Source organism: Myxine glutinosa, chromosome 10 (genome assembly GCF_964187855.1).
Source record: "Myxine glutinosa chromosome 10, kmMyxGlut1.1, whole genome shotgun sequence".
In the NCBI taxonomy this organism is placed as follows: domain Eukaryota; kingdom Metazoa; phylum Chordata; class Myxini; order Myxiniformes; family Myxinidae; genus Myxine; species Myxine glutinosa.
This window is the reverse complement of record NC_136270.1, coordinates 138,387,816-138,412,293: the sequence shown is the minus strand read 5'-3', so window position 1 is coordinate 138,412,293 and position 24,478 is coordinate 138,387,816. Positions and strand designations below refer to the sequence as shown.

The 24,478-nt window shown below is 48.5% G+C and overlaps 1 protein-coding gene across 1 annotated transcript in view; it reads left to right on the top strand.

Moving 5' to 3' along the window:
- Nucleotides 1-6,326, top strand: part of LOC137433720 (uncharacterized) — a 90,442-nt gene extending 84,116 nt beyond the window's left edge. The window contains exons 3-6 of the mRNA XM_068125984.2: nt 4,211-4,591; nt 4,685-4,885; nt 5,048-5,079; nt 5,353-6,326. Of these exons, the coding sequence (XP_067982085.2) occupies nt 4,211-4,591; nt 4,685-4,885; nt 5,048-5,079; nt 5,353-5,556 (818 nt within the window). The 3' untranslated portion in view covers nt 5,557-6,326. The remainder of the gene's footprint in view (nt 1-4,210; nt 4,592-4,684; nt 4,886-5,047; nt 5,080-5,352) is intronic.
- Nucleotides 6,327-24,478: the final 18,152 nt, after the last annotated feature.

The following is a 24,478-nucleotide window of genomic DNA, read 5'->3' as shown; positions in this document are numbered from 1 at the left end:
AGAGGATCACACACAGGGGAGAGGATCACACACAGGGGAGAGGATCACACACAGGGGAGAGGGGAGATGATCACACAGGGGAGAGGGGCAGAGGATCGTACATGGGAGTGGGGGAGAGCATCACACAGGGGAGAGGGGAAGGGGATCACAAACATGGAAGAGGATCAAACACAGGGGGGGAGGAGGAGAGCATCACACAGAGGGGGGAAGAAAAGCGGATCACACACGGTGGAGGCGGAGAGGATCACACACTGGGGAGAGGATCACACACAGGGTGGAGGAGGAGAGGATCACACACCGGGGAGAGGATCGCACACAGGGGAGAGGGGAGAGGGGAGAGGATCACACAGGGGAGAGGGGCAGAGGATCACACAGGGGAGAGGGGGAGAGCATCACACAGGGGAGAGGAGCAGAGAATCGCACATGGGAGAGGGGAAGGGGATCACAAACATGGGAGAGGGGAGAGGATCACACCCAGGAGGGAGGAGGAGAGGATCACACACAGGAGGGAGGAGGAGAGGATCACACACAGGAGGGAGGAGGAGAGGATCACACACAGGGGAGTGGGGGAGCGGATCACGACATTCATTGGCGGTCCCGTACTGTTCCCTCATTCTTTTATTCATATTGGAAATGGCAGTTACAAACGTAACGTGTAAGTTACCAAGAGTAAGAGTAAGAGTAAGAGGTGACACGTAAATGAAGCTCTGCCCCTCCCCCCACTTGCAGAGTTCCAAAGAATTACAACTTTTGTATTGTAAGTACGTCTAAAGAATGAAACATTTTATTGTGACCATTGTATAAAGAATACAGCTCAAATGGAAAAGTCCCTGGAAAAAGTATTCTGGGTGGTGTATGCGGGAATTAGATTACACCCTTCTGTCCGGTGAACACCAAAATTTCTCTTTTTGTTGCAGAATACAAAATTACATTTTTTCAATTACAGATTTCAAAAAAACTTCTTTATAGTCTACGTGTACATACAACTTATAAAATAAGAACTAAAACATATATCTCGGCAATTTCCCCTGTGTTTATGTATTTATTTCACATATGTGTATTGCATGTCCATGCACACATGAAATACAGTTTGTTTATTTTTCTTGTACTTGCACACAATTCACACTTGAAAACTCGTGCGAAAACCAAAAGTTTTTTTTATTAAAGACTTCATGATTTTATTTCCTTTGCATTGTGAAAACATCTTTTTGGGCGGTGTATAATAGACAGCTGCCACGATCACTCCAAACTAAACATGCATTGCATTGTATCCTTTACATGAATTGTAATCAAAATGTACCTGTTTCTTCAAAAAGTAACTTATGATAGAAGATGCGTTGATTCAGTCTTAAAATGGACATCAGAAGCCTCTGGAACCACAGATATATGCAAGGAAAACAAAATGGTAGAAATGTGTTTTTGAAGCCCCTCCTAGAATGGGTGGAACCACTCCCTTAACGGGAGAGGCAACACCCACAGACGGACATAGACAGACTCACCTAAGCAGAATATTATAGTGTATAATATATACCTACTTGTACCAACTTTGATATGAGTCCTTTCAGCTGTTCTAAAGTATCCCATTTTTACCTGACATGACGTCTGACCGTTGTCCTTTGACACCAATATCTAATCAGTTCACCTTTGCATCATATTATATAGTTCTACCGAGTGTGGTCAAAATCCCATCACTTGTTCACAAGTTCGCACAGTCACAGAAGTTTTACCTGACGGGACCTTTGACCTCTTGATCCCATAATCTAATCAGTTCCTCTTTGCATCATTATACATACTTGAACCAAGTTTGACTTAGTTCCCTTCAGCTGTTCTTAAGTTATCGTGGCAATGAAAACCTATCACAGATGGACAGGCACACAGAGAGTAGGACAGACAACTGGACGCAAAAACCATAAACTAAAGAGTTCACATAACACGTTAACACACGCAGTGTTCCGCTATATACTTCAAATTAAACAAGGAGAAAAAAAGACAAAAAAAGTCATAGCCCCTGTGTTTTTATTAATTTTGATGTATGGAGTTAAAAGCCGGCAGTGGGCCATCTTTGGTCGAATTGCAAAACAAAATCTTCTGCATATGTATACTCTCGTGCATTGTTTTTGCGCCAAATTTGAACAAAATCGGTCCTTGCATGGCCGAGAAATAGTTGGGGACAGGTTTAAGTAACAAAATGGTCGCCCGGTGGCCATCTTGGATATACCTCGACAAAACGATGTGCATATGTAATAATAATAATAATAATTCATTTATTTTGTATAGCGCTTTTCCAGAAGCCCAAAGGCGCTTTGACAGAGTGGAAAACATAATGCATAACAATACATGAAAACAACAATTGCAAAAAGACAAGAATCAAGAAAACAAACAGCAGCGATATACGGCATATATATAAGACAAGAATCAAAAAGACAAGACAAGAATCAATAGGGAAATATTTAAAGCAAAAGGAGGGAGAAGGAGAAGAGATAGTCAGGGGTTAAATGCTGTGGGTTGAATGTTGAATGCAGCGTTGAACAGGTGGGTCTTTAGTGATGTTTTGAATGTGGTGAGTGAGGAGGAGTCTCTGATGGTGTGAGGTAGTGAGTTCCAGAGGGTGGGAGCAGCGATGGAGAAGGCCCTGTAACCCATTGGATATGTAACGATGGATATGTAACCCATTGTTCATTATCTGTTTGCCAAGTTTTAACAATATCTGTAAATGCATTTCCAAGAAATGATTGAGGACGTGTTCAATACTGGGTTGTTGTTTTTTAAATTAAAATGGCCGCCATACTACCAGTCGGCCATCTTTGATGTGATCGAAAAATAAAGTGAGAAGCACGTGCATGCCATCATGTATTGTCTTTATGCGAAGTATGGACAAAATCGGTACGTACATGTCCGAGATATGGTTGCGGACACACGCATGCACGGACGGACAAACGGACTAGACCCAATCCATAAGCCTCCGTTTCGGACTGAGTCCAACGAGGGCGAATAAAATAATGATTTTAAATGTATAAATACATTATTTTCCATTCGTATACCGCCGTTTTACACAGCATCTATTACATCACCCTATATCTAATATGTTCTATTAGTTTTACGTGCCTGTTGTTTGTGTCCATGATGACGTCCTTAAAACAGTACGTTTCCCGTTTGGAATGATTTTCAATTTTGCTTGGCTACCAGGCAGACAGAGTAAAAATATTACCTCATTCCTTTCTGTGTACATGTGTGATCGGGCCGAATTCTGGGGCAAAGTACTGCTAAACTACAGGGTCATTTTCCGATTCGTGTTCAAAATAAAACGTTCAATTAAAACAGGTTGCTCTTCCATCACAACCTGACATTAGTAGACGGACGGAGAGATGGACCGACACGAACCAATTGCTTAACCCCGTTTTCGCCTCGCGTGTGGGGGTAATTACAAGTGTATTTTTTTTGGTATATCTGTTGAGGCTCGTATAAGAGCTTACACACAGAACATATAACAATTAACTATAAAAAATGCATAATAAGTGTTAACTGTTAAATTGAACACAAAACAATGTAATCTAGAGCTTAAACACTCAAATTAAACACAAAACATACAATATAAACAAGAGTGTACAGTCCATTAGATTATATCAAACAAAAACATATTTTCTTCCTTTGCCATTTCTTGTTAAAAACAGAAGTACCACCATGGAATAAAACATCTTCCCAATGATAAAACGTCCATTTTAATACCATTATCTGCCAACACAGACCACAACATGGCCGGCATGTGCAACAAGCAAAACTACAATGTTCCATATTATATGAATCCTTCAGAATTCTTTACATTTTATAGGACATCTTGTCAGATTCCCATAGGACCTTTTGGAAAGAAAACAGCCTCACAGGAAGCCCATAAGGACTGTACAGTTATGGGCATTCTTCTGATTGTATGAGATTTATATGGTGTGCAGTTCAGGAAGCATCAACAACAGATTAAGGTGGCTGGCTGGCTTAAGATCCTACGGTCTTTAGTTCAAGTCCCTGTCATTCTGTTGAATTAACCCCAGGCAGGTAAATTCAGCCACTCATTCTTCTGAAGTTGGCAAAATGAGTACCAGCTGGCTGGCAAGGGGACATTGCATCAGCAGCATAGCGGTGTCCCCAGAAAATGAGCATCCAAGCAGCCAGAGGAAAAGAAGGCTTGATATAATCATTCTCTTTTCTTCTCTCACAGATTGTTCCGCAAAGGAGATTCCAGTAATACAGAAGAATGTGACGGAGAACTCTTCCGTAGTGCTGCCCTGTGCCGCCGCCGATGGCGCTGGCAAGCTGGAGTCAGCGTGGTGGTGTTTCGGAGTGAACCCGCTAGGCCGGAGAGAGCATGGACGGAGTGGGACATTATGGGGGAATTCAGGGATATTCTTTGGGTACTTGGTTTGGGTACTTGGGGTGACAGTGGGACAGGTGGTGAGATGCTGCAGGAAACAAACCAGAACCTTCTCCTTGGTGATGCATCACGTGGCTGCAGAAGATGCTGGAATGTACGAATGCAACATTAAACTGGAATCAGGAAAAGAGAACATATCGAGCAGATTCCAGGTGCACGTAACAACAGGTGGGTCACAGATCAAGCTAATCATCCTTTACACTAGGATTGAAAGTTTCCACCTCATTTCAATTTCTATTTTGGTGCCATTTGTATTTTCAGGCCAAGATGATTCAAAGTCTTTATCTTCAGACGGAACAACGTCCTCCATCTATTCAACTATCCCTCCCAGTACAAGGTCAACCAATACGCAGGACTATCCACAACCCTACTTCATTGCTTTTGTGTGCGTCTCTGGTATCATGGCATTTTTCTTCTTCTTCTGCATCTACCTTGTGGTGAAGATCATCCAATTACAACGAGGCAAGTTAGCAATTGTTACAATTTGAAACGCTTCACTATCCTGGGTGCGTTCTTCCTTTTCCGGTTTTAGTTTCTAGAGATGAGTTATATCGTGTCACTGATACAGAATGTAAACATTTGCTGTTGGAGAACTGAAACCTCCTTTCTATTTTCCGTCCTCAGATTCCACAGACCATTGCAAACCCCAGGGTGATGTAAGTTGACCTCTCACAACATGACCTTGGTCAGAACTTTATTGTCAAACGATATTCAAGATTAATCAGATCTCGGATATGGTAACTCTTCCAAATGATAAAGGAACAATTTGTTGTCCGTAGTCGTTTTTTCTGCCTCAACACGGGACCAGGTTCCTACAAGATACATACATGTCACCTTGGTGATTATTAGGATTCATTCAGGGATCAACACTGACACTTCAGAACAATCATGCATTTTCAGCTGATGTATTCTCATATTCTCTCCCGTAGACAGACCAGACATACTCGCTTTCACCAAAGCCCACGGAACCGTTCTATATGACAGGAAAAGCGTCTGAAGTTATGGAGAGCCAGTACAGCTCCCTCAATCCAACACTTCCGGTGCTTCCGACACTTCCGGTGCTTCCAACAGCTCCGGTGTTTCAAACACGTCTGGTGCTTCCGTCACCCAGGAGAAAAAGCCAGCGGTTGTGATTACAGACCAATTTGTACATTATACCTTGTGTGGATTTGTCTTACCTGAAAACATTTCTTTAAAATTATAAATCTACATAAAATCAGGTTATATTAAAACACAAAATGGCTGCAATTGGTTTCAGATTTAAAAACACAGGCCCACCTACCCAAGGCAAAACTATTCAGTCTTTTCATTTTTTTTGCCAAACAACAGCTTAGTTTTGTTGTTAAATCTTGGTGTATTTTACAATTGCCAATTTTATTCTTTTGGCAATCTAGTTATCCTCTCATTGGTGTAAATAGGAGGACTTCAGTGAAAAAATCCGTTTGTCTAAGTCTTTGCAGTTGTTGTTGTTGTTGTTGTTGTATAGCCCTGGAAAATTCTCTCGAACAAGCCCACGTCAGACACATGATCGATCTTGTAGGAGCGACCCAGAAACCCCCACATCCAGGATGGTGTAACCCACCTTGATGAAGTCAGGGCCACAATAGGGTTCGAGAGAAAGATAAGAGAAAGAGACAAGATGGAGAACGAGAAAGAGACGAGTGAAAGGGTCTGGCTGTGACTGCTTTGACCAGATTGTCATTTCGGACCGTGACCGCGCTGCTCTGACGATTCCAGCAGCAGGGAAGAATGGGGAACATTTGGTCCCCGGCTCGATTTGGGGGCTACAACCACCACGAAGTGGCGTCCCTGATAGTCTAGTCTTGGCTGGGTGTTACATTGATTCCTTTCCACGACACCCTTTTCTGTGCTCTCATTTGAATAAATAAACGTCCGTGTACGAGTCATTTGTTGGTCATTTTCTCTTCCTTGTATATAGACTGCTTCCTTGTACGAGTCATGGTATTGTTGTTTCTGGCTCAGTGCCCAACGATGGTTCAACATGGTCCAATATGGTTCAACATGGTCCACTATGGTTCAGCATGGTTCATTTTTTAATTTTCCCCAAAAAAATTATTTAATTTTCAAATTTTCAATTTTCCAAAAATTTTTATTTTCAATTCAATTTCCAATTTTTTCAATTATATAATTTCCAATTATATAATTTCCCCAATTTTCAATTTTCCCAATTATATACTGAAGTGCTTTGTCACATCCACCAGATGGCGCTGTTGAGTTGATATCTCTGATCTCAATACTAACTGGATAGGAAGGGAAGCTCATTTTTTGAAGCCATTTGTCCGCCATCTTTGCTCCCCCACGATTCCCCAAAACGAATGTCATTTGCCGATTTAATGTGATTCCTCTTCTTCATTCAAATCGACCGCTGCGGTTTTTATAACCATAAGCAGCGAACGATGGCATTTCATCAATCCTGAAATAATGCTTTTTCAACCCTGGAACGGATTAAAATCAATTCGGAATGGAATAAAATAAAGTGGGAAGGTGGAATTTTCGTAGGAAATATGCTGATAATTATTAAATTTTAAATTCCCTCTAATTAAATATTAAATAAATTAGATATTCTAATAATAAATAAGAATATTAAATATTAAATATAATTAAATAAAATAAATTAAATATGAAATAATATTAATATTACATATTAATAGTAATTAAATATTCTTTAAAAATTTAAAGAATAGGAAATAGGACTGCGTTTACTTTTTCATGGCTGATAATATAACATGGATCTGCAAAATAAATTGGTATGTGAATACTTGTATACGTACCATATTTGTGGTCAAGTGTTGGTTTTGTTTTGTTTTGTTTTTTCATTCCACATGGCACAATATTCTTACTGAAATGAGTGCCATTGAAAAAAAATTGCATCCATTTATCAAAGAATCAGAATCAGAAGAGTATAGTGAAAACAAACTTCTGAGTTATACTTCTGGGCAGAGAAACATGATGGTCATAGTAAATATTTTTGTTATTCTCCTCCAAGACATGTCAGGATATTGCCAAATTATGATATATTATAATTACAGAATATAAAATAGCAACATGTGTATACTGTATCATGTGTGTTCTATAATCTCACTGGTGCTTGAACAAAATCAGTTTGGACATCTGCTTCCTGACTTTCTCTCCGGTGATGGCTTCCGTCTCCTTTTTCCCAAGATGAAAGAGTTTGATTCGACAATAACAAGAAGCTGCTATCTTCACGAGGTTGTGAATATTGTCACGCAACTGCGATTTATCATCAGAGTTGCGGAGGCCGATTGAGGCTTTAAACTCCCGAGGCGAAAACTCAATAGCGGATTCCAAATCAAAGCGCGGAGGATGGAGGGGAACGACGAGAGCCCCGCAGCCTTGGCTATTAAAATCAACCAGGAAACTGCGTTCAGGTATATACAGAAAATAATACAACGATTTATTAAATGAAAAGCAAGGACAGGAAAATACGCGCCGGTAATAAGCTATTCTAAATCGGGATCCCGCACTCCAGACCTCCAATACAAAACGGGGGATTATGAATTACAAAAGAAACATGTCACGTCATGTACAGTGTACGCGGAGCTCGGGCTTATCTGTCTCTGTCATCTCCTTGTAACACGGCCCCGCTCGGCCGCCACCAGGCCTTCTCCGACCGCCTCCGAGCACCACAGCAACGCAAAGGCCCGAGCCAACGCCCACTCCGTTCGCACACGAGGCCCCAAAAGCAGGACAGCAAGCTCCCCTTGCGCCCTGAACTCGTCTATAGGATCTCCGATCTGAACTGCCTGAACTTGATTATGGCACTCGTCAACTGCTCGTACGAACTATCAACTCTCACTCCGGACTCCACTCAACTCAACTCTGTTCAGCGCACCTCCGAACTGAACTGCCGAAAATGGCGTCCGACCCTCGATAATATCTCCGGGCGATGACGTCACATTGGCGCACTGCTCTGCCAATAAGAGCCTCCCACGACTCGCCGGCTCATCCAGGTCACGCCCTCTGCCTCACTGCTACTCTCTCTACTCCTGCTTCTTCTTCATAGCACGTGCTATGCAAGGTTGGTAGGCCTTGCGGAGGTGTAAATGGTAGCGGCCAATTGTGGCGGGGTTTTAGGCCTGGTTTCCTGTCCGTTTGTTCCGAAGTCATTGTCATGGAAAGGAATTATTTAATGTTGCATAATGTTTGTGGTTTGCAGTGCCATAATGGACAAAAGTTTGACTACTAGGTGAGACTCACAGGGGCGTTATCTTTAATCCCTAACTACTTAACACTCGAATCTCCTGGTAGATCCACAATCATACATCTTATCCCGACAAACGCCTAAACATGAAGAACTTATTACAGTTAGATTCCCTATCGCGACAGTCGAATACCTACCTATACAGATCTACCTGGCTCTAGATATTGCTTTACCCCCAGACATAGCACAGCCCCCCCCCCCCTCCCCCTGGAACCGTAGCTCCTGCAAGGTTCACTGCAGGCGCTACCATTCCAGCCTTAACACCACTACTGTCACACACTTAATTAACCTATGAAATAAATCAGGAAGGGCTGTGGTAAGTGAGTCGGACTACCTACCTACACTTCCTTAACATGCTAAAAACCTTAACAATCATGCAGTCATGTATTTACAATGATGTGTCTTCATTGTTCCTGCGGAGGGAGGAAACAAACAACATGCAACACTAACTTAACCACAAAACTTAACCTTAACCAGAAAATTCCAAAAACTCTACAAAACATTTTTACATATCCCGGTCTACAGACCGCATCCCCCGGTGGATGCCACAAGACACAACCTTACCTGCGGGGCCATCCCCAATGCGCCCCTAAATTTCCGCGGTCCCTGTCCAGACATTACAGGTGAGTGACATGGCTGGGTGGATTTCGCCCACATTCATTCAACACAAACCCCTTAACCACTCATTCTCATTCCATAAATCATCACTACATTTCAAAAATCAACAAAGCACTTACTTCAATACACCCCCTTGCAGGACCATGGCATGGATGTCATATCATGTGTGTGCATTCCTCAACTAGGCAGAGGGGAGGTACCGCACAAAAAGATGGTGGGGGCGCTTCAGGCTGTGGTGCCCGCAGTCCCAAAAACAAGTCAACCGACTTACAAGTTCATTGCCTCCCCCCCCTTTACCTCTTGGCCCCGTGACAGCCCAACAGCCCCTTTCCGCCGTTACCTCGCCGGTGAGGGTCTCCACGCACACCAGGCTCCTCCGCGGCCTCCTGCTTCAGCACAGCAACACGGGTCACCGGGGGACTTCCTCACCCCGCGGCGCCCAACCAGACACTCCACCGACGAGCTCCAATTTCCAGTTACCACCGGTTGCCAGGGGTAATTGCCGCAGAGGGGGGGGGGGGGGGGGCGCAGGCATCGCTCCTCAGAGCTTGATCTGTACCTGCGGACACACACACCTTCCCCATCCACAAGACCCCAAAACACACTTCCTACCCCGCTGCCATTCAATTCTCCACACAACTCAGCACAATTCAGCACAATTCCATAGATGGTGTACAAAAGATGTTACAAAAGTTTTGCCATGGCCTGCCACATGTGAAATCCCCCAGTTCACATTTCACCAATACACCAATACACATTTCCAAAAGCACAATAATCACCCCTTACTCATTTCCTCCAATAATCATCAGTGACTCTCCAGTTTCCACTCTCACGACCACATCAAAACACATAACCACAACACTAAAACATACGCCACCCACAAGACACTGTGTGGCCCCCATTCCATCCCCTCACCGGCCATGTCATCACTCTCACCCGCCTCCCAGCTCCAAATTACATGTCCCCAAAATTTCCACAAGCAAGTCCTGAAGCCTGGGACAGTACTCATCAAGGCCTTACCTCTACTTTGATGTGCAGGTAACTACCGGTTGGTCAGGTCCAAAGTGCAATCCACCCTTCACAATCCCAAAATTTCACATCGGGCCTACCAAATCTCTCCAAATTTCTCTTTTTGTCCCCACTACACTGGCAGGTATGTGGATCCGCATCCAACGGTGATCATCACTACACAACTACCAGAGGCCACGACAGCTCTGCACCTCTACCGTGCAAGGGTCATCGGGACAAGGTGAGCAGTCAAAATGCCAACATGGCCCATGGGTGTCCACAAGGGTGCGATCCACCATCCATCCTTCGGCCCCCCTGCGAGGAACACGGCTGCACCAGCCCCAGCTGGCCAATGTGGTGAGCACTTGCTGCCAAAAACACACAACCGCACACACAACCTCGGCCCGGGGGAGACGGTCGCAGTGCGTGGCATTCCCCTCACGTCACCTACGCCGCCCTCTCGTCCCCCAATCCACAGAACCGCAGCCTCCCAGTGCTCACCCACACTTGACCACACCAAAGTCCAGTCAACAGCCATGCTCCACCAGGAGACCCACGCAGAAGACATGGTCCACACCCCTCGGACACCCATAGCACCACGTTGACCATCAGACCACACAACTACATCCCTACAACCCCACGTCCCAAATATCAGCACAGTTGCCCCCGCAACCAGTTGAAAGCTGTGTCTTGCTACCCTATTAATTTTATCACAGTCTCCAACACTTTGGTCTAACACACCTGGATCAATAATGGCGTCATTATGGTGTCCACCATTTCTCTTCACAAAATTCACCCTTAAATTTGCATCTAACCCACAGATTACCCATGCCAAACATTTTTCCACATTTCACTAACCTCAACAAAGAAAGATGCTTTGCCATACACATTACACATGCCAGCCGAGCATGGCCCATATGCTCGGCTCGTTACACATCTCAAATTCAACAACCCCATGGCTCTCTTCCCAACCCGAGAGTCCAGAAATCATAACGGAGCATCTGTGGAAGGTCACCCTCACACCATCACGTTCCACAGATGCCCCAATGGTTGTCCGGCAGGCTCTCATTCCTGTCCATTCGGTTCGACCCGCGTCCATAGACCAACCACCATGCCAGGTCACCACATGCTGGCTGTCCCAGAATCTCAGGAAGAGGGTGCCAGGTCACATGCCCGGGTGGTCACTACATCAGGCCCAAGCTGGCCGTCCGCGGTGCCACCACCAAAGCGCGACCCACAACACCTCCCCCTAGTGGTCCTCAATATATGCCATCCCAGGCTTGAGAGACCACCTCGGACCCACTGAAGGTCTAAACTCCCACCAGGGTCTGGTGACCCTGTCAGCCCGAGCCAGCAGCTCGGACGGCGCCCCGACGGACAAGGGACGCCACACTCCGCCAGACCCCCCGTGGGACCCAGGTTGTACCATGTCACCCATGGTTGGACCCCATGTCCAAATCTCGCCAGCACAGCCCCCCAGCTGGCTGGCATAACCAAATTTTGAAAGGGGCAACTTTTGCCCGAAGCCATCACCATCGACCTCTCCATGTCCAAATTCCGCAGCCCGGGGATCAACTCCAACCAAGGCTGCTCCAAATCAATTTCCCATTTAAATGTAATTTTCTTTTTTCTTTTAAAATTTCTCACCACCTGTGCCAAACCGCAGCTGCAGGTAACAACCTCTACCACCGCTTGTTCTGCCCCTCCCTGCACTTGATCCAAATTCCCTAAGGGGAACAAATCTCCAGAGGCTCTATCTCCCGATCCTCCAATGTCCGAATCCAGCCCGCAGCCAACACACTCCCCCAACTGGTTGTCCAATTTTGGAGCCTCCGTTGCCAAATCGTAGTGTTCGGTGAGCGTCCCCTCGGTCATTCCAACCACCTCCTCGGACCAACTCACCTCATTACCCAGACTCCTTTGGGCCTGGTCAACCTTTACCTCCATGGGACTGTCCCAGGTCCCCAGTCGCTGTGTCAAATCATACTCATCATCATCATCATTTCCACAAATCATTTTTGGCCCCGCCAGGCTTTGATCAATATCCCCAATAAATACCCGGTCCGGCTCTATTGCATGGACCCCCAAAAACTCTACCCCCTCTTGCTCCGCACCACCGCCCTGGTGCTGCAAGGATTCCAATTCATCCCCTTGTTGGGGGTATTGTGACATCCACCCGGTCCCGACAAACAACCAGGCCAGATTAGTCCAAGCCATTTAGCCCAAATATGGGGCCAGATAGGAAAAAACAGCAACACTACATATCAGTGCGAAATTGTATGCAGTAATATATACCAGATAACATATCAAAAGTCTAAAGCTCTAAAAATATGGGGTGTCTGTCAAAATCACTGGTACATGGACCCCCCTTTTCTTCCTTTTGCGGTACGATTTGTTCACATTTTGCGATACATTCCGAGCACATGGTATATAATTATACTTTTAATATCAGGAATTACAGCATGTTACAGCCCCAGTACGGCCCGTACGGAACAAAAAAATAAGCACGTAAACAAAATTCCCAATAGCTAAATACTGATCACTGATATGCAAATACATGAATCACTTGTCATGACTGTTTCAGAATTATGGCACATTTTGTTGATTAAAATCACAAACTCATAATAAAATCACATATAGAGAAACTAATAATACTGTGTAGCGGCTACCGCTGGGTTTTCACAATCGCCTTGCACCTATCAAGGACGCGGAGCGATCACCATGCCGGGCTCGTCCAGGACGCCGGGCAGGCCCGCGCTCAACTTGCCAGGCCGCAGCCAGGACGCTGGGCCACGCCCCCTCTCGCCTTTCCTGGGCAAACGCTCCGGGATAATATGTATATATATTTCTGCCCGATAAACGGGCTTTTCAGAGTGCTTGAGTGTTTGGTTTGATTAAAGCAACTCGGATGAATTCCAGCTTTTTGTCGCGTCCATTCTTCCGATCGACGTGGGAGCCCCAGCTCCTTCATTGGTGACCTACCGACATGGACACGGCAGTCGCCCTTAAACTGCCTACCTTCTGGGAGGCTCACGCAGCGGTTTGGTTCGCACAGGCAGATTCCCTGTTCGCCCTGCGAGGCATCATGGCCGACGACACCCGCTTCCACCATGTGGTAGCAGCGCTCGGTTCGGCCACCGCGGCCCGCGCCCTGAGCCTCCTCGAGAGCCCGCCAGCCGCTGACAAATACGGCGCGATTAAGAAGCTTCTCCTCGACACTTTCGCCCTCCCATCGGCGGAACGCGCACGGCGCCTGCTCGACCTGCCCGAGCTCGGCGACACGCGCCCTTCCGAGCGAATGGACTACATGCTTTCACTGCTCGGCGAGCACTCTCCGGCATTCCTGTTCCGGGAGCTGTTCCTCCATCAGCTGCCTAACCCGGTACGCCTCGCCCTGGCAAGCACGACGATCACAGATCCCCGGGCCCTTGCCAGAGAAGCCGACAAGATCTCCGCCGCAGGACAGCGCATCGCAGCGGCGACATGGGACCCACCGCCGTCCGACGCAACACCCATGGCGCCCGAGCACCCGGCACGGTCGACGACCGAACTGCCGACGCAATTGGCGGCCGCTACACCGAGCCGACCACCTCCAGCACGACGACCGGGGCCTCCACCTGACCAAGCGTGGTGTTACTATCATGCCAGGTTCGGACAGAAGGCCCGGACATGCCGACCCCCGTGCACCTTCGGCAGGCCGGGAAACGGCCGGGCCGGCGTTCATTACCAGCCATGAGCGCCGGCCACACGGGCAACTTACTGTTCATCACGGATAAAGCGTCCGGACGGCGCTTCCTGTGCGACACCGGCGCCCAACTGAGCGTCATACCCGCCTCTGACCAGGACAGGCAATCCGCGGTTTGCGGCCCCTCCTTGGTTGCGGCCAACGGATCGACCATCCGCACCTTCGGCCCGCGCAACGTCACCCTCTGCTTCGGCGGCCAACGCTTTGCTTGGACGTTTGTAACCGCAAACGTGCCCATGGCTCTGCTAGGCGCCAACTTCCTCTACGCACACGGACTGCTGGTGGACGTCCAACGGCGTCGTTTAATCAACGCCGAAACCTTCAGCTCCCTGGTATGCACATTGAGCAGCTCCGCGCCGACCGAGCTGGCATGCGCCGTCCCGGCGGCGAACGAGTTTGCTCGCCTGCTCACGGAGTTCCCGGCCCTCACGCGGCCGACGTTTTCGGCCGTCGCAGTACGGCATGGGATCGAGCACCACATACCAACCACAGGCCCGCCGGTCTACGCCAGGGCCCGCCGCCTCGACCCAGCCAAGCTCGCCATGGCGAAGGCCGAATTCGACGCGTTGGGGCACCTCGGCATCGTGCGGTGCTCCGATAGCGCGTGGGCCTCGCCACTGCACATCGTGCCAAAGCCGGGGGGTGGATGGCGCCCGTGTGGCGACTACCGCCGTCTCAATGACGCTACCACCCCCGACAGGTACCCGATCCCGCATATCCAAGACTTCTCCGCCCGTCTGGCGGGACGGGTCATTTTTTCGAAAATTGATCTCATACGGGGATATCACCAGGTACCTGTCAGGGCGGCCGACGTCCCTAAAATGGCAGTCATCACGCCGTTCGGCTTATTTGAATTCTTGCGGATGCCGTTTGGTCTCAAGAACGCGGCTCAGGCATTCCAGCGCTTGATGGACGGCGTGCTGCGTGACCTGCCGTTCCTTTTCGTTTACCTGGACGACATCCTCGTCGCCAGCACGTCCCGGGCCGAGCACCTCCTCCACCTCCGAACACTGTTCGGGCGCCTCAGCGAGCACGGCCTCATCGTCAACCCGGCCAAATGCCACTTCGGCACGACGGCCGTTGATTTTTTGGGCCACCACATCACCAAGAACGGGGCCGTGCCGCTGCCAACCAAGGTCGAGGCCATCACCACGTTCCCGCGTCCCCGCACCATAAAGGCCCTGCAGGAATTCCTGGGAATGGTGAATTTTTATCACCGCTTCGTGCCCCGCGCTGCTCAACTCATGCGGCCCCTCTACGAAGCCCTCCGGGGCAAGCCGGCCAAGCACGACATCGCCTGGTCCGCAGCAATGGATGCGGCCTTCCAAAGCTCAAAGTGGGCCCTCGCCGACGCAACACTGCTCGCTCACCCGGTGCTCAACGCTCCCATCGCCCTCACCACGGATGCCTCCGACTACGCGGTGGGCGCCGTACATGAGCAATGGGTGAACGGGGTTTGGCAGCCACTCACTTTTTCAGCCGGCAGCTCCGGCCGAACGAGCTCAAATACAGCACGTTTGACCGGGAGCTCCTCGGTCTACACCTGGCCGTCCGCCATTTCCGCCACCTCCTGGAGGGCCGACCTTTCACGGCGTTCGTCGACCACAAGCCGTTGGTTTACGCAATGGCCAAGGTCACGGAGCCGTGGTCGGCCCGCCAACAGCGCCACCTCTCCGCCGTGTCGGAGTTTACCACGGACATCTGGCACGTCGCCGGCAAAAACAACGCCGTGGCCGACTGTCTTTCCCGGGCCAGCGCGAACGCGGTCCACCTGGGCGTGGACTTTGTGCTTATGGCGGCGGACCAAACCACCGACACCACGGTGCAAGCCCTCCGGGCGGCGGACACGGGCCTCCGCCTGGCCGACATCCCCTTCACGGACACTGTCCTGCTCTGCGACGTCTCCCAAGGCCAGCCTCGCCCCATCGTGCCCGTCACCTGGCAACGCCGCATCTTCGCCTCCCTCCACGGCCTTTACCACCCAGGCCGGAAAGCTTCCCAGAAGCTGGTGTCGGCGCGATTCGTCTGGCACGGCCTTCGTCGGGATGTCCGCGATTGGACCAGCACCTGCACGGCCTGCCAACGGGCCAAGGTCCACCGACACACCCAGGCCCCGCTGGCACCTTTCACCGTGCCCGAACGACATTTCGACCACGTCAACGTAGATCTGGTGGGCCCGCTCCCCCCGTCACGGGGGTTCACACACCTGCTCACCATGGTGGACAGGACCACCAGGTGGCCAGAGGCCGTTCCCCTCGTCTCCACCACCACCGCCGACGTGGCGCAGGCTTTCATCGCCACCTGGGTCGCCCGCTTCGGCGCACCGGCGGACATCTCGTCAGACCGCGGACCACAGTTCACCTCCGAGCTGTGGGGCGCAGTCGCCCGCAACCTGGGGGTCAAGCTCCACCGTACTACGGCCTACCACCCCCAAGCAAACGGGTTGTGCGAGCGATTCCACCGCTCCATGAAGGCCGCGCTCATGGCCGGCCTTCAAGACGGCGGTTGGGCCGACCGGCTGCCGTGGGTCCTTTTGGGCCTCCGCACGGCCCCCAAGGAGGACCTCCAGGCATCCACCGCCGAGCTTGTCTATGGCCAGGCGCAACGCGTCCCGGGCGAATTCGTGCCCGACGCTACCAGTCCCTGGTCCGCAGCTCACCAGCACTCGGACCTCCAGGAGGCCGCCCGACAGTTTGCCCCCGTGCCAACATCCCACCACGGTGACCCCCAGTCCTACGTCCGCCCAGCACTTCGCACAGCGGAGTATGTTTTTGTGCATCACGATGCACATCGGGGGCCACTCCGGCCGCCGTACGACGGGCCCTTCCGGGTGCTGCGGCGGGACGACAAGTCATTCGTCATCGACATCGGCGGCAGGTCGGACCGGATTGCGGTGGACCGCCTCAAGCCGGCGCACGTGGACGTCGACCACCCACCACGGGTGGCCCTTCCGCCGTGGCGAGGCCGCCCCCCGTCCATGGTGCCCCCCACTCGACCGCCCACCACCACACCGGACCCCCTCCCACGACCCGCCAGGGGTCGCTTCGGCGGGGTCATCAGGACCCCCCTCAAATTGACCCTGCCGGTGCAAGTCGATTCTGGGGGGACGTGTGTAGCGGCTACCGCTGGGTTTTCACAATCGCCTTGCACCTATCAAGGACGCGGAGCGATCACCATGCCGGGCTCGTCCAGGACACCCGGGCAGGCCCGCGCTCAACTTGCCAGGCCTCGGTCGGGACGCCCGGGCATGCCCGGGCATGCCTGGGCAGGCTCGCCCTCAACTTGCCAGGCCACAGCCAGGACGCTGGGCCACGCCCCCTCTCGCCTTTCCTGGGCAAACGCTCCGGGATAATATGTATATATATTGCTGCCCGATAAACGGGCTTTTCAGAGTGCCTGAGTGTTTGGTTTGATTAAAGCAACTCGGATGAATTCCAGCTTTTTGTCGCGTCCATTTTTCCGATCGACGTGGGAGCCCCAGCTCCTTCAACTGACTCATAAAACACTGTCGGAAGTCAAGGATTCGCTTAAAAGTAAAAAAATGTCCACAATTAACTAATTCATCTGCATGTAACAGTCTATAACAACAGTCCACTACCTAATCATCATTTACTACCAAGAGGATCAGACAGGAGGAGTGCATTCAGGACAGCATCCAGGAGGATGTGTGCCCGTACAGCCCTGGAAATTGCTTTTCCTGTTAGGATGTGATCCACTGCATTTGGTGCGTATATGAGTTCTAGCAGCTCCTTCAACCCAGAACCACCCATGAGGTGCCCTATGCTGCCAAGGAAGCTCATTTCCATATGAAAGGCACCTAGCCTTACCACAATACGTCGCATGGGGCTTCCATCTGGCTCTGAGAGAATGATCGACAATGCCTTCCACCATAGTGGCTGATCAAAGGTGATGATGGTAGGTACATCATGTTGTTTAGCATGTTGCGCAATGTAGTTGAGAGTGGAGTAGATGCATGTAGTGTCGCTCGAGCTCAAATCAATCATTGGGAGAAACAGGACAGACGATTTTGAATGCTGGACACCACGATGTAAGAGTTGCATAATCCCGGACCATGCAGGTCTTGGTATCTTGAACAGCAGTGACGTCTTCCACAGTACATCAAGGTTGGCTGTGGGATCATGGGCTCTCATGATAGGCACGCTCCCATAAGTCAAGGTTGCAAGTGCCTGGTCGTCAGCTCTATGGTACTGTATCTGGATTCTTCCAGTTGTTTCTATGTCGCTGGCAGTGACCTGAGCTCTAGGAATCGGATGTCCTTGTGTTGTTCCAGGGGTAATCATGGCTATTATCCCCATGCCATGGAAGGTGTTGTGTCCGTCTAAGGTTCTAATGTTGTGGTCGACGTTGTCAGCTGCATATTGAACAAATTCTCCCTTGTGGTTGGGTATGTCCGTAGCCTGGTATACAGCTGCATTTTGGTTGAAACGTGTGACTTCCTTGTATGAGCTGCAGTACCCATGTGCATGCAGTGAATCAATAAGGAAACGAGAGGCGAAATGGTGCTGCAGCTGCACCCCTAGTGCAATTTGCAGTGGAGCAATCAGGACACGTGGTCGAGCAGCTTGCATTATAGCCTGACCAATTGAAGCTATCTTCAGCTCTACATCTTTTGCCTTCAAGATCTTTCCAAGAAAAATCTTCAGAGTATCAGGAAGAAAGTTGAGGCTGGCGTCTTTGAACTCAAAGTCTTCCGATGTTGGGTATGTTTCATTCCCTGTTTCCACTTGCTTTATGTCATCCAGTATGAATTTAGCGGCAGCTTCCAGGATTATTTTCTTCTGAATCATAGGATCCTTAGACTGGTTTGCATGAAACTCCAAAAGTACACTGTCAGCTGTTTGCCTCATCGTTGCAACATTCGATTTGCCATTAACTGTTGTGACAATGACTCTGTCGCCAAAGTGTTCAATCAGTCTGTCTTTCATATATCTTTGAGAATAGAACTCGGCATTTGAGTCAGCAAGATACTCGGCCATTTTGTCCACCAGATCAGAGATTGTGTTTTGTTCGTCGTCATTTTCCTCAAGGAATTCAGTCACCTCTATAAATGCCTGACATCTGTCATCCAGAGCAGGACGACCGCCTTCGTGTGGTGATTTGTATCGTCTACCCAATTTCTGTTTCTTCTGTACTGTTTCATTATGTACAAAATTCAGAGGGATCAGTTTCCCTGTCCGGAAATTTGAACTGCATACCTGGTGATACACGGCATCTGCCGCTGGAAGGTCACACACAATGAGCAGTCGAGCCCGAACAGTATCGGCCCATGCATCGTTCCTTGTTGAGCACTTTTGCAGAAGACTATCTTTACATTCTGTAAATGTGATAGAGTGGACATCTCCTTGTTGTTTCCTGTTATCAAAGTTCACCTTTGTACCACAGAAGAGGCAATCTGCTTTGAAGTTGAAGGCTTCCTCTGCTGATCGGAGCGATACACTTGGGCCTGGTCTGTGTGTATCTCTGATACTCTGTGCTACCTTTATTGGATTGCAGTATACACGTCGGCATTCTTGATGAACAACTTGACCTGGAACAGTCTGTATTGGGTCACTGCGCTGGTCACTAACAACATTAATAGTCCGACTTCCCTTTTCACGAAGTGTCACTACTGGATTATCGTTGTTGGTGGATTCATTGCAGAACACACACGAATTGGCCGCCATTCTTCAGGGTTGGATTACCTGCAAATATAGAAAAGTTGAATATACTATTACTGTATGTTATTGCCAATAGACCTAAACATACTAAATACATGTCATTGATGGGATTAAAAACTAAGATATATATGGTTCACAAACAAATAATGATGTACCGTCGCTTGCTGTGGAGTGAGCAGTCTTTGTAAAACGGGGTGTGGTTAAATAAGACACTAAAACAGTAAAAACTTCACTTATATATACAATATTGTACAGTATGATATCCTTTATTTATTATATCGTGCTAGTGATTAGGTCCAGTGTATAAAATAAGCAATAGAAGTTCAGAGAGCGACAATAATCATAGCATGCGGCATATGTACGTCTTTTAACATGGGGCTAAATGGAGAAAACTTGATTGCATTATTTGACCCCATATTTTTAGACCTTTATACTTTTAGTATGTTATAAAGGTACCTTGAGGGTAATCAATACTAATGAGATCGGTAGAGTTGCAGTTTTTTCCCCGTCAAATGCTAAATGGCTTGGACTAGATGGGAAACATTCCCCATTACAATTTTGGCACTCCACACTCACCTGTGAGCACTCCCCGTTTACCTGTAGGCATTCCCCATTAGCCTCTTCATTTGCCATTCCCGGTGCAATTCCCAATTTGCCTTCCCCTCGTTCAGATTCAATTTTTGCCACCTTTGGCTTCTCCTGTGCTCCGTCGGCTCCATTCGTTCGTCCTTCCTTCAATTTACTCGTTTGTTCCTTCAAACTGTCTCATTCCCTTCATTCCTTCCCTACATTCATTCCCCTGCGACTCCATTTTATTTTCCATTCGCTCACTATCGGCCCTCATTTCTCCCATCTCCTTACTCATTCTGTTTTCCAGCCCATCAATTTTATTACTCTGAGCATCCATTTTATTTTCCAACCCACCAATTTTTCCATTTATTCCCCGAATTTGCTTACTGTGCTCCTCCAACACTCTAAAGAGTCGATCCCATCGCTGCTCGGGTATCGGGGCCGTCCCACTTGTTCCCGGCTCCCCGGTAGGGGAGGGGGATAAGTTGGTGCTTGGGACGGGGGAGGTTCCAAGGCTCACCTCAACATCTAGTTCCCCTATTTCCGGCTCACTCCCTACGCTGACGGAAGCCTCGCTACGCACCTCCATTTCGTCAATCTCCGACATCCGCCTTCCGGAAGATTGTTTCCCACGCATGTATTTATTTTAATTCCAAAAACACAATTTAAATTTGACGAAGACACGATATCGCGCTCCGTATGCCCAATTGACTATTAGTATTAAATTTCTCCGCCTCGCCGATAAAAATTTTGCGTTCGAACGTTGGGCGTACAATGTACGCCCGACCGTGTCGATGTCTCGCCGCGGACAAAAAAATTTGTCCGACTGATTCGAATCCGACACTTCTGACACCAAATGTCACACAACTGCGATTATCATCAGAGTTGCGGAGGCCGATTACGAGGCTTTAAACTCCCGAGGCGAAAACTCAATAGCAGATTCCAAATCAAAGCGCGCAGGATGGAGTGGAACGACGAGAGCCCCGCAGCCTTAGCTATTAAAATCGACCAGGAAACTGCGTTCAGGTATATACAGAAAATAATACAACGATTTATTAAATGAAAAGCAAGGACAGGAAAATACGCGCAGGTAATAAGCTATTCTAAATCGGGATCCCGCACTCCAGACCTCAAATACAAAACGGGGGATTATGAATTACAAAAGAAACACGTCACGTCGTGTACAGTGTACGCGGAGCTCGGGCTTATCTGTCTCTGTCGTCTTATTGTAACGGCCCCGCTCGGCCGCCACCAGGCCTTCTCCGACCGCCTCCGAGCACCACAGCAACGCAAAGGCCCGAGCCAACACCCACTCCGTTCGCACACGAGGCCCCAAAAGCAGGACAGCAAGCTCCACTTGCGCCCTGAACTCGTCTTCAGGATCTCCGATCTGAACTGCCTGAACTTGATTATGGCACTCGTCAACTGCTCGTATGAACTGCACTCGTATCAACTCTCACTCGGGACTCCACTCAGCTCAACTCGGTTCAGCACACCTCCGAACTGCACTCGTATCAACTCTCACTCCGGACTCCACTCAAATCAACTCGGTTCAGCACACCTCCGAACCTCACTCATATCAACTCTCACTCCGGACTCCACTCAACTCAACTCAGTTCGGTTCAGCGCACCTCCGAACTGCACTCGTATCAACTCTCACTCCGGACTCGCCTCAACTCAACTCGGTTCAGCGCACCTCCGAACTGCACTGCCGAAAATGGCGTCTGACCCTCGATAATATCTCCGGCCGATGACGTCACATTGGCGCACTGCTCTGCCAATAAGAGCCTCCCACGACTCGCCGGCTCGTCCAGGTCATGCCCTCTGTGTCACTGCTACTCTCTCTACTCCTGCTTCTTCTTCATAGCACGTGCTATTCGAGGTTGGTAGGCCTTGCAGAGGTGTAAATGGTGGCGGCCAATTGTGGCGGGGTTTTTGGCCTGGTTTCCTGTCCGTTTGTTCCGAAGTCATTGTCAGGGAAAGGAATTATTTAATGCTGCGCTAGGGACCTAACTAATGTTTATGTGGTTTGCAGTGCCATAATGAACAAAGGTTTGACTCATAGGTGAGACTCACAGGGGCGTTATCTTTAATCCCTATCTACTTAACACTCGAATCTCCTGGTAGATCCACAATCATACATCTTAACCCGACAAACGCCTAAACATGAAGAACTTATTACAGATAGATTCCCTATCACGACAGTCGAATACCTACCTATACAGATCTGCCTGGCTCTAGATATTGCTTTACTCCCAGACATAACAATATGATTATCTTCCACTGCAGTTTCAAACTGGTGTGAGTGCAGTTCAGGAAATAAGTCCATATGAACAGTATTGCTCATAACAGCCATGGATACTGCAGCTGAAATTCCGGGTCCTTGAGGAAGATTCCCATTTGTCGGCTTCAGTAGTCGTTGAAAACATTTCTCTGTTTCCAAGCATGTAGCAATGACGCTTGATGATGCTGTCTGGAGGCCCCATGGTCTTTCATCCTCAATAAATTATGGCAACTACCATCTGAAGTAGTAAGTGCTATCGCACAAGACATGCAGTCGATTCTCTTCTTCATCATGCGAACTACATAGCCAGTGATGTAGCTCACAGCCGCCTCTTTGTATTGTGAAACTGTTTCGAAGTTTGGCGTGTCAGTGTAGTCATGGTCATCTTGTGATGGTTGTCTGTCGATGATGTCATATTTACGTGCAATCTTGATTGTCGATTGTGTAATGTTCTGAACTGGAAGAATGTCAGTGTGATGATCTGAGAGAAAACAGCTTCCAGTACCATTTTTTACATGATGTCGCATAAGGAGACACTTGGAGGTCGACTGAAATTGACGAGCCGTAGGATTGTTGTTAAATCCTCCACATGAACGTACCGCTGCGAAGAAAAGTTCCAGATGGTCTTGACTGAATTTGTAGCTACGTCGTACATCCATACGCTGTAGCCTACAGGACGGCATCTTTCCTCACAGCAACTCGCTGTCTAAAGTCAATTTGAATCGAATGTTTTGTTGAAATTTCGATTAAATTCTTTTATAGCCGGCGAAGCCGGTGTTGTGAATAAATGCGTACGTATTATGTGGAAAACCAGATTATGCTGGATCCCTTGGCTTGAGAATTTCGAAGCTTTGACGCACCAAATCGCTCAATGGAGGCCTCCATCTTGCGCATGCGGAAGTATGCATAACAAATTGAAAAAAGTTCAATAGGAGTTTGTTTCACCCGTCTTTGTTTGATTCACAATCTGATGCACCTCTAATGTGTAATTAAAATACTTTAAGACCAACCTCGTTATCTTCAACCAAAATCGTCACCAAACACCGGAACCAATGAGATTCGAGCATTTCAAAAATTATTTCAAAAAAGCTTATTGCGCGTTTCGGTGGGTGAAAACGGCGTCAAATATTCTAAAATTGACGAAGAATTATTTTTTAGAAATCTGGCGGCCGTAGGGCATAGTTTTTCACGGCCGGAAATATCTGAAGTTGAGACGGAATTCACCAAATTAATCAAGAAGTAAATTTTATCAATTTTAATATCATCCAGAATGCAAATGGTGTCATTTTAGGTCTGAATTTGCGAAATTTTGTGAGCTGACCAATCAGCGATCAGCTTAGGTCAGCCAATCAGTGCCATCGACACGGTTTGATTAACGACAGTCACACACTCACACATTGCCGTTGAAACGGCGCTATCGTCTGATCTGTCGGCACTGATCTTACGGCAAGCTAACTTCTTCTGGTGGAGGAAGCCGCAGTGGCCAGAGAGAACCAGTCCTGACAGCGACTGACGTTAGAAGACTACACACATACTGTGAAAACGTATATTAAGCCCAGTTAAATTTTTTAAAAATAGGCCCTAAGTTAGCACATCGTATCGTTACTTCCTTAAGCTTCTTGTGACATTTATTGTATGTAGGTATTGGGGAGGACTGTCTGCGCTTCTCTTTTACCAAGTCTTACCAGGTACGGTACCTACTACACCTACCTACTACCAACTACCTAACCTACTGATGCCATCGTGATGGGTAAAATAGTGGCAAGAGGCTTTGGCTTCGCCGGCTCATTGCGGCTTTGCAGTCGGGTACTAGTAAAATATAGCAGGCATTGTGTTTTGATAAAGACAATGAACGGACGCAGATTTTCTGGGGGAACCAATATGGCGACGAATCTACTTCCGGTGACTT